At 43.2% G+C, this 10,589-nt stretch overlaps 2 protein-coding genes across 2 annotated transcripts; both read left to right on the top strand.

Moving 5' to 3' along the window:
• Nucleotides 1–2,035: 2,035 nt before the first annotated feature.
• On the top strand, nt 2,036–9,128 carry LOC121875089 (polyglutamine-repeat protein pqn-41-like). The gene is made up of 6 exons (XM_042379434.1): nt 2,036–2,058; nt 2,547–2,667; nt 7,266–7,394; nt 7,820–7,910; nt 8,295–8,641; nt 8,727–9,128. The coding sequence occupies exons 1-6, from the start codon at nt 2,036–2,038 to the stop codon at nt 9,126–9,128; spliced, it is 1,113 nt and encodes a 370-aa protein (XP_042235368.1).
• Nucleotides 9,129–9,281: 153 nt separating this feature from the next.
• LOC121875088 (coiled-coil domain-containing protein 8 homolog) lies at nt 9,282–10,157 on the top strand. Its single transcript, XM_042379433.1, has one exon. The coding sequence runs from the start codon at nt 9,282–9,284 to the stop codon at nt 10,155–10,157; it is 876 nt and encodes a 291-aa protein (XP_042235367.1).
• Nucleotides 10,158–10,589: the final 432 nt, after the last annotated feature.

The raw sequence follows: 10,589 nt of genomic DNA, 5'->3' as shown, positions 1-10,589 counted from the left end.
CCTTCCCGTGATGAAGTTGTGCTAGTGCTGACATATCTCGATCGCCTGTATCTCTCAAGTTACCCACTGTGTATTTATTGACGATTCAGTCGTTGTGTTATGGAACTTTAGCCTCAGTTGTGTTTTAATTGAATTCGTTTGTGTTCCTCAGGGCCGCAATGACCATGCTGTCGACGGCCGGCAAAACAAAGCAGCCAGCAGTTGTGTTCCTCAAGGTATCCGCATCTTAGAATATTCTGCATTATAGGATATGGCTGCCTTACGTGTTTCTATTATGACGAGTATCCATTTTCTACTAGAATTATCTATGAAGGTGTTCATGCTGCACCTGGGGAATTAATAAAATTTAAAGTAATTACCCCTTCAAAATTTAACGTTTTCTAAATTCGAAAGTTTTCTTTCTTACTGGTTTATTAACAATGAGAACTACTACTGTATGTATCTAATAATGTGCTCAAATATGCACGTACTTTTTGTGTCACTATATATATTGCAAACGTGTAGAGTTTTACTAGGTATATGTGGTAAGCAGACACCAAAAAATAGGAATAAGTACAATAATTGAACTACGAAGCAAAAATAAACACACCCCGCTACCAAACGTATGAACCATGAACACTGAGCTGCGGCTGCGCCTTGACGCCTCCGCTGTCTCGTGGAGGAGGAGGCCAGAAACCTCTAGCTCAGATTTTATAAAACGATGAACGGGTTATTACAATAAATAAAACATGAATAAACAACTGGGCGAGGTGCTACGATTCACTGAGAAAGGAACCAAATTCTATTGCAGGTTCATCCTAATACAAATTTTATCCATTTATATCTAAATTCATTGACTCAGATATCACGCACGTAATTTGGAGAGTAAAGGTAGTACAGTACAGTATTTAGTTAAGAATTTAAGATAGTACATAGAATTCCTATAAAAGTATATACTGTATACTGTGAGTGTTATAACATATGTATTGTATAACCCGGCCGGCGGTGGTGTTTTTAGTTTAACAAATTTATTGACAAATCTTGTAGTACAGTTTGCCTATTCTGTGTAATTCAGTCAGGTCTTGACACTGAGGGTGGTATCACTTCTCACTGCCACGCAGGACAGTGGTTCATACACACAGAAATACATCATATTCATTAACAGCTATATATTTGTATAGAGGTGGGTAAGTGGTGGGGCCGGCCGCGCTGGTAGCTGAGAGGGTCTATGGGTAAAAGAGTAAGGGGGGAGACCTATATACAACAGCCACGTCAAGGACGTTCACGGTTTAGGCTCCACGGTAGCAGTTTCTCCGATTCACTTTATTTCTTAAACATCCTTTGTACTCTTTATATCTAATAAGCAAAAATCTTTAAATTTACTTGTTAACTGTACACAGCCGTCCTATCAGTACGGAATAAAATTAACGTCTGGTAAAGTGGTATCTCTCCTCTGAACCCTGCAATCCGAATTCGATTTCCGCTTTGGTCGGATGTGAGTCAGCGTTATCTGGACTGGACTTTTAAGTATATATGGCCCTCACATGACCACTAGAAAAACCAGATGGCCATAACTTACAGAACTAAAAGAGAGAGAGAGGGGGGGGGGGGGTGACACTACATGTAGATGGGCAGCCCTAAGATGTCAGTCTCTGCAATAAACATCCCTAGTCATCATTATTATTACTTATACGACGTCGCATCCAGCATCTAGTTACCGTAGTCTCAGTGCAATAATTAACGCTTGACTTGGGACATTATGTTTCTGTTGTTTGTGGTATAAATGAACCCAGTTGGTGGGATCCACCATCGCCACGTACTGACGGTATACAGTATTTCGTTTAACTTTACTTTTACTTTTATCCTCTTCACCAATGATCGGCTATGTTAGCCGCTTGCGCGATCAGTCACGTCTCTGGTTCGTGGACGGTATCAGTAAAATCACATTCAAAGACGCTTAATATAAATTCATATTTCAGGAATTATCACCTAAATAGAGCTGAGTAGATTTAATTTAGATGCATGTGGTGAGGCGTGTACGGGAGGGTTATGTAACATGTCCATGCGGCAGAACCTTACGTAAGTAGTCGCCGGTCGTGTCTGAATTAACACGCTACCTACATTTTGAGATGTGATAAATAGCTTAATTGTTTAAAATATATATTATGTCATCGTTGATACAGCAATTTCATTAAGTATATGTAAACCAAAATCACTACTGAAAAATGTGCTAAAATCAGTGTAGCGTCGTACGGCAGCCAACAGGTAGAGGCTCAAGGCTACTACTTCCTATATTTTTTTTGTTTTTGTGCCCTAAATGTGGTTTTGTATCTTATATCCTAAATAAAACATTTTATATTCTAAACCTATAATCTCACATCATGACCATATATACTACCCACTATGTAACACAATAATCGCAGCCTTGAACTGGCTTTTATTGGAAATTTGTCTTACTGAAATTTACAGATATACTTGAATTAAACAACACCTCAACAATATAACTAATTACTGCAAATAACAAGATATTATAGACAATTTTCTGAAACCTTCCTTTGTGCGGCTAGGTGTAAAGAGTGTCGTACCCTAAGCCAGCTGAGCCACCCTAGCAACAATTGTACTCGCTCACCAGATCCTCCACGCTCCCCCAACACATACACCATGCACCGGGCTGGGATTACTGTTACGGTAAGTACAGTGTAACATTTAGTACCAACGAGTAAATTGGTTTATATAACGTAGATACAGTTTAGAAATAGTGTGTGGATATTATAACATTGCACTAGTTGAGACTGTGTGTGAGAAGGACCTAGGTGTGTATGTTGACAATGAGCTGAAGTTCTCGGGCCATTGTGAGAAGAAGGTAAATCAGGCAAATAAATTATTGGGTCTTATAAGAAGGTCGTTCAGATATCTAGACGGTCCGTCCCTCGTAACGATCTTCAGGAGTGAAGTGCTTTCCCATCTGGAGTACTGTCACCCCATCTGGTCCCCAAGATATGCTAGGGACTGTCAGTTGGTTGAAAATGTTCAAAGGAGGGCCACCAGACTGGTGCCTGCACTTCGGCACCTCAGCTACCCTGAGAGATTGGAGCGCCTGAACTTGCCTAGCTTATACTACAGACGGGCAAGGGGGGACCTAGTTGAGGTGTATAAGCATCTCAGGGGCACTACTCAGTTGAGTGTCCTTACTTGGAGCTGGCGGACGCTCGCCCCACAAGGGGTCACAGCTCAAGATTAAAGAAGCCGCAAGTCCAGAAAACCGTGAGGGCAAACTTTTTCGGAGTGAGGGTTGTAAACTCTTGGAACAATCTACCAGAGAGTGTTGTGACGGCACCGAGTGTGAGCTCTTTCAAGACAAGACTTGACCAACACTGGAGCGGGTTCAGGTACATGCAGGAGCCGGTGCATGCCCAGTATTTGCCAACAGTGCGTGACAGAGAGGTGACCGATCGCCCGGGCGGCTAACAAGCCGATCAGTGGCGAAGAGGTTAAAAGTAAAAAAGTAATTAAATATCGCGATGATGATTTGGTGGTGTGGGGACTGGGAGTATATATTGTAGTCTGTTCCTGTTGAAGTGTTATGTGGTGTTCTTTACAGTGTACTATTATTAAAATATATAAGATCTTAACACAGCAACACGTTGGAACTTTAGGTGATTATCATGAAACTTTGCTGGTTTTCAAACACAAAAATGGGCTTACGTAACATGGCAACACCACGCGACGCTCCATATATATAGGGAATTTACATCTTTATTTTACTCAGTCTAGTCTGAAGATTTAGAAATGAATACTATCATGCTTATTATTGTGTTTTGCAAGTGTATAAGTGTGGTGTTGATAGTTAAGAATGGTTGTGTCTTGTGTGACGTGTTACCTACAGGGGGTAGACATAATGTTGGAAAAGTCCCACGAACAGAAACGCTAAATTATTTATCTTAATACACATTTAAAATCAAACCTAATGATCCTTAAGTAATTTTAGTTACTTTAGCTAAGGTGGACTGGTAGGTGGTAGAGGTGGGACGCACGTACAGGTGTCTTTAGCGAAGCGAAGACACCCGGTTAGCTACTTCAGGGTCAGTAGACGAATTCCCGGGCCAAACCGCTGTTGCTGTCGGTCTAAGAAGTTTAGTACAAATATCATGTCCCATATAATTCATAGCCTCACTTATTAAGAAATTACACAGTAAATAAACTTGACTTTACATCGTATCATATCACATAATAGAGCAATTGAGTACATGGTCAACTTTTTGTTTTCATTCTGCCAAGTATATTCCCCATCGTTTAGGTTTGTTTACCCTTTAAACTACACAGAACTGTTTTCTATGAATCCCGGTTTTAGGACGCGTAAACCCGGTCTCCAAAACCATTAGTTTGCGAATTACGTAACTGGATCTACGTTTTAAATGTGGCATTTTCTCTTCCTCTCTCCCTTTCCTTCTTCTGCTCCGTTTTCCATACCATCCTTCTCTTTTATTTCCCCTTTCTTTCTCCTCCTTTATTCCACAGCCTTTCATTGTCCCTTTCTCATCCAACCTCCTTCCTTTACATCTTTCTTTTTTACCTCCCCTCCTTCCCTCTCTATTTCCTTATCTCATCTCCTCCGTCTTTCTCGTCATTCACGCTTACCTTTGGACCTCCATTCGTACTTCTCCCTACATGTCCTCCCTGCCCTCCGTGGTGTGTGTGTGTGTGTGGTAGAGGAAACACTTGTACACCTTGTTGGTAGGACCGCCCCCAACTTACACCACAACCTGTTGAACTGGTTAACCTACTTCTTGACTCCCTGTCCTCACCGCTCTCCGAGCTGGCTGGTACATATCACAGTGTGTGTGTGTGTGTGGCATATATTCATATGCTCCTGCATTAATGCGTATGTATGTATATATGTCTGTATACCGTCTGATTTGAAGGATCACCTGAAGTTTTACCACCCTTGTGTGTGTGTGTGATGTGTAATATATGCTGACCTTGAGTAGCGTTATGCGCACTCCTATTTTTAAATCTTAATACTTGAAATAAAATTATATTTTTTACTAGTGGATTAAGTGAATATGTTGCTTAATAGCCTATTGTAGGGGTAATTGTAGTGGACGTCTCCCCTACACTATACACGTGGATTTAGCTTATATACGTGGACTTGCATTTTATAATTTGCTCTGGCACTCACATGTTAAGATTTAGATAAATTATTGTTTTCCAGCGATAAACGTAACGTTTTAAGATCCTTCAGAATACGAAACAATATACTTGTACGTCTGGCAGGTCCTTGGTACCAGAGTATTCCCTTTGCCAATATTGTAGTTGGCCGATGTCCTAATTTATCCAAGAGTAGGTCACGTTTTGTAGCCTATGTGTTCATTTATGTTGTTGTGTGTTTGACGGTTAGTAGTCCCTGTTGGCGACCCAGTAACCTAACACTGTATTAGTGTATTCAGAGGTAGTTGTATAAGTACACAACTGTATAAGTTCAGATTTATATATATACAGATAGGTGTAGATACATGCACGTGTATAAGAACAGATCTATAATACAGAAACAACTGCATAGGTGTATGGATATATAAAAATGCAGGTAGATTTATAATTTCAGAAGCAAAGGTACATCACACTACAAGTCTACTTTAGGTACAGGTGTATGAAATCAAAAGCAGCATTACAAGTGAAGATGGAAATATTACAAAACAATTAATTGTGCAATTACACGTATGCACAGAAAAGTTATGCGTTTAAGTCTATCAAAACTGCCCGTGTGTGTGTGTATGTGTGTGTGTGTGTGTGTGTGTGTGTGTGTGTGTGTGTGTTGAAGGGAAACAAGGCCATTTATGTCAGTGCCAGCGAGAGCCTAGCAACTTACACACCTCACACATCAAGCACCGTGTATAAAATTAGAAAACGGATGTGACACAATATGACGTTTAGGGGATAAATAGTTGCATACATGGGGGGGGAGGGGGAGGAGCCAGAGAATAAAGCTTAAGGGAATGTTACATCTAAAGGCAATGAATCTTTAATATTAAGGTTTTAATTGTGTGTATATGAGTGAAATAAATAAATCAATTTACAAATTCTGTTACTAAGAAATAAAAACATTCTCGCTCACTAGTAAGTGTGCAGTATGTTTTAAACAGTGAAGCCCATCTTGACGCCCTCTGTGAGAACTCAATGTCGGAAACTGAAGCGAGAGATGAAGCCATAATTATGCTTGTACCATAAAAGCGCAGCTGCAGTCACAAAGTTCATGACCTGGTGAAACTCCCGTATGTTTGTCAGTGTGGGACGGAGAGGTGTTGGACTCTAATTGTTCGTGCTTATAACAGAAGATTGGTGGCTATTGATTGCCCGTGGTGTCCATAAAGAGGACCGGGCGACACATTACATCCCACACCTCTCAAGATTTAGACCTCAGTGATTGTGACAGTAACCATAACGCTTCTAGTGAAACCACTGGCTGGTGTGGCACCGATGGTGGGTCACCCGCTGCCCCAGATGCGTCACCTGCAAAACAGCTGAATCAGCTGATTCTGCATTTCCCCAAAGACTCGCACAAAGACGTCGAGGATCGGTGTAATTGGACGACAAAGTACTACAAACAATACGGGTTCACCTTTAAACTCCTAAAAGGTAGGAACCGAAACATGGTCAAGTGTCTGACTCCTGAAATCTATGAAACACTTAGTACTGTGGAGTTTGACGGGGTTGTCCTCAAGTTTCACTTGAGCACTTTTTAAAGCAGGCCAGTACAGCTGCCACTGTTGGGTGTTGGTGGAGGCTGCCGTGTACGCCAGCCCTGGGCTATTTTCACCAGGTGCTGAGCTTTCGTTGTTGCTTTGGGAGTTATCAGGCGGGCACACACACTATGGGCAAGTGTAGTAGGTCACATTCACCAGCTTCGTGGTGTCCTGTAGTCGTTATCACCACTAATCTACGCGTCTTTACAACCTCTCTTAATATCAATCCGTGCTCGATACCGAGACATTACACACCTCTGGACGTTTCTACTGTAGATTCCTACGTCAGATGTTCCCTTGTAACCAAGGCTGTGGTTCCCAAGCTGAGTGTTGTAAAGACTGTATACCATGACGTGATTCAGAGACTTAACCCATTACATATGCGTAGTAAGGGTCAAAAACTGCATCTTGCTATATTAACAAGTCGCAAAAGGTGTCATTTATTCTAATCATTACCGTTACATTATATTAGTGATGTAAATACAATTCATAATTTGTTAATCACACATTAATGATAATGACTTATGAACACTTGACCATCAACAGCAAGGGAGGGTGACGGCAGCACTTGGCCGAGCTGCCCGCAGTAATGGCCCTCTCTCTACCTCGCCCACAGCAGCGGCCAGGCCACCCACCTCCTCCAACACCCCCGCCTCGTATTTCTCCTCCACACAGGTAAGACATAACTGGTTTGTTTGATATTGACCTTGTGCATATATACAGATATACCTGTACACTAATTTTATTTTACTTATTTTATTTGTTTTATTAATTTGTATTATTTATAATAATAATAATAATAATAATAATAATAATAATAATTATTATTATTATTATTATTATTATTATTATTATTATTATATTTTTGCCCCCTAGGCCCTAATGTGGGTCAGTGACCTGTGCCCATGTGGGCTAATCTCCGTAAAAAAAAGCCCGTATGCATACACAGATGTAATCATGTATACAAACTCACTCAAACACTCGTGTGTATATATATATATATATATATATATATATATATATATATATATATATATATATATATATATATATATATATATATATATATAATTATTCCTAACCTTGTGTTGTCGCAGCAGAGTCGGAAGCTGCACGGGACCCAGGCTGTGTTTGAACATTTGCCCCCAGAGTTGACTTCCGCCGCCCCGGCTGCTGCCGTACCTCCACCTGGTCAGTACAACCACGATCATGTTGATAATAGTATTAATAAAATAAAAATAATAATATCAATAAAAATATTGACAATAGCTATAACCATAATAACGGCAAGAATAACGCCAGTAATATCGTAAATGAAATAATGGTATTGATATACTGTACTGCACTGTGATAATAATAGTATAATGATAATAACTAACATTAACACGAGTAATGATATAAAATAATAATCGTACTAATAGCATTGTCCATAATTCTTATTACCTCAAGTTACCCATTACTGTACATATTGGGTCAGCTCGTGCTTGTTGCTCGTGCACACCTCGTGTACTGTTGGTCAAGTAATGCAGCTCATGACCACACAGTTTGCTACATAATATTATTCCTTTCTTCCAGATATTGAAACACAGGTGGGTGAGACAACCAAGGAATATATTATTAAGGAAGCTGCGCCCACAGCACAACCTGTAGTTGAAGCAATGACAACACCAGCAGTTGAATCTGAAGCAGCACCTGCAGCTGAAGCCACACCAGCAGCTGAAGCCGAAGCAGCACCAGCAGCTGAAGCCGAAGCAGCACCAGCAGCTGAAGCCGAAGCAGCACCAGCAGCTGAAGCCGAAGCAGCACCAGCAGCTGAAGCCGAAGCAGCACCAGCAGCTGAAGCCGAAGCAGCACCAGCAGCTGAAGCCGAAGCAGCACCAGCAGCTGAAGCGAAGCAGCACCAGCAAGCCGAAGCAGCACCAGTAGCTGAAGCCGAAGCAGCACCAGCAGCAGCGCACCAGCAGCTGAAGCCCAGCACCAGCAGCCGAAGCGAAGCAACACCAGCAGCTGAAGCAGCACCAGCAGCCGAAGCGGCACCAGCAAGCCGAAGCAGCACCAGCAGCTGAAGCCGAAGCAGCACCAGCAGCTGAAGTTGAAGCAACACCAGCAGCTGAAGCGAAGCACCAGCAGTCGCAGCAGCACCAGCAGCTGAAGCCGCACCAGCAGCTGAAGTTGAAGCAGCACCAGCTGAAGCCGAAGCAGCACCATCAGCTGAAGCCAAAGCAGCACCAGCAGCAGCTGAAGCATCACCAGCAGCTGAAGCCGAAGCAGCACCAGCAGAAGCCGAAGCAGCACCAGCAGTCGCAGCACCAGCAGCTGAAGCCGCACCAGCAGCTGAAGCCGAAGCAGCACCAGCAGCGAAGCCAGCAGCACCAGCAGCAGCTGATCACCAGCAACCGCAGCAGCTGAAGCAGCGCCAGCAGCTGAAACCGAAGCAGCACCAACAGCTGAAGCCGAAGCAGCACCAGCAGCTGAAGTTGAAGCAGCAGCTGAAGTTGAAGCAGCACCAACAGCTGAAGTTGAGCAGCACCAGCAGCGAAGTTGAAGCAGCACCAGCAGCTGATGCAGCACCAGCAGCTGAAGCCGAAGCAGCACCAGCAGCTGAAGCCGAAGCAGCACCAGCAGCTGAAGTTGAAGCAGTACCAGCAGCTGAAGCTGAAGCAGCACCAGCAGCTGAAGCAGCACCAGCAGCTGAAGGAAGCAGCAGCTGAAGTTGAAGCAGCACCAGCAGCGAAAGCAGCACCAGCAGCTGAAGCCGAAGCAGCACCAGCAGCTGAAGTTGAAGCAGTACCAGCAGCTGAAGTTGAAGCAGCAGCTGAAGTTGAAGCAGCACCAGCAGCTAAAGCAGCACCAGCAGCTAAAGCAGCACCAGCAGCTGAAGCCGAAGCAACACCAGCAGCTGAAGTTGAAGCAGCACCAGCAGCTGAAGCCGAAGCAGCGCCAGCAGCTGAAGCAGCACCAGCAGCTGAGGCCGAAGCTGCACCAGTAGCTGAAGCAGCACCAGTAGCTGAAGCCGAAGCAGCACCAGCAGCTGAAGCTGAAACAGTATCAGCAGCTGAAGCCGAAGCAGCGCCAGCAGCTGACGCTGAAGCAGCGCCAGCAGCTGAAGCTGAAGCAGCGCCAGCAGCTGAAGCTGAAACAGTACCAGCAGCTGAAGCCGAAGCAGCGCCCGCAGCCGAAGCAGCACCAGCAGCTGAAGCTGAAGCAGCACCAGCAGCTGAAGCTGAAACAGTACCAGCAGCTGAAGCCGAAGCAGCGCCAGCAGCTGAAGCAGCACCTGCAGCTGAAGCAGCACCAGCGGCTGAAGCTGAAGCAGTACCAGTGGCTGAAGCCGAAGCAGCGCCAACAGCTAAAGCAGCTGAAGCAGAGCAGGCAGCTGCTCCAGAACCAGCACCTACTTTCTTCCAGAGATTTAAAAAGTTCTTCTTTAGAAGCTAAATATCTGATGTTTAAACTATTGATAATCTTAATAATAAATCATTATAATGTACAGTGAAAATATATTCCTTTGTTTGGTGGTGATGGCGCGGCCCGTCACCTGACCAGCCCCTTGCCTCTACCTAACAGAGATGGCCTCAAAAGGTGGCCTCAAATATGGGTATTAGGTAATGTATAGAGTGAACATAAACGCTAGTCCACTCATACTGAATTTTTGTGTATGGATAACGTAACCCGTGCTAACTAGACTTAGTTTTTTATTGTATGCATTGTGTTGTGATTGTTTATAATCTGTTGATCAATTAGTGGACACCTTGTCATCAAGTGGTTTGTATGGGAGCTGTAAATAATAAAGTGGTTGTGTTGACATTGTTGTATTATGAGTTCCTTTGAGAAGTGTAATTTTTCACAGATAATTGTGCCTCTAAATTT

The sequence above is a fragment of the Homarus americanus genome, unplaced genomic scaffold, assembly GCF_018991925.1.
Source record: "Homarus americanus isolate GMGI-L3 unplaced genomic scaffold, GMGI_Hamer_2.0 scaffold36970, whole genome shotgun sequence".
Classification (NCBI taxonomy): Eukaryota; Metazoa; Arthropoda; class Malacostraca; order Decapoda; family Nephropidae; genus Homarus; species Homarus americanus.
The sequence above is the reverse complement of the archived record's forward strand: the minus strand, read 5'-3'. Positions and strand labels throughout refer to the sequence as shown.

Coding starts and splice junctions, on each gene's coding strand:
- LOC121875088 (XM_042379433.1), top strand. CDS start 9,282: ATGCAGCACCAGCAGCTGAAGCCGAAGCAGCACCAGCAGCTGAAGCCG.
- LOC121875089 (XM_042379434.1), top strand. CDS start 2,036: ATGTCCATGCGGCAGAACCTTAC. Junction 2,668..7,265: donor GGGCTGGGATTACTGTTACG/GTAAGTACAGTG, acceptor GACCATCAACAG/CAAGGGAGGGTGACGGCAGC. Junction 8,642..8,726: donor AGCAAGCCGAAGCAGCACCA/GTAGCTGAAGCC, acceptor CAACACCAGCAG/CTGAAGCAGCACCAGCAGCC.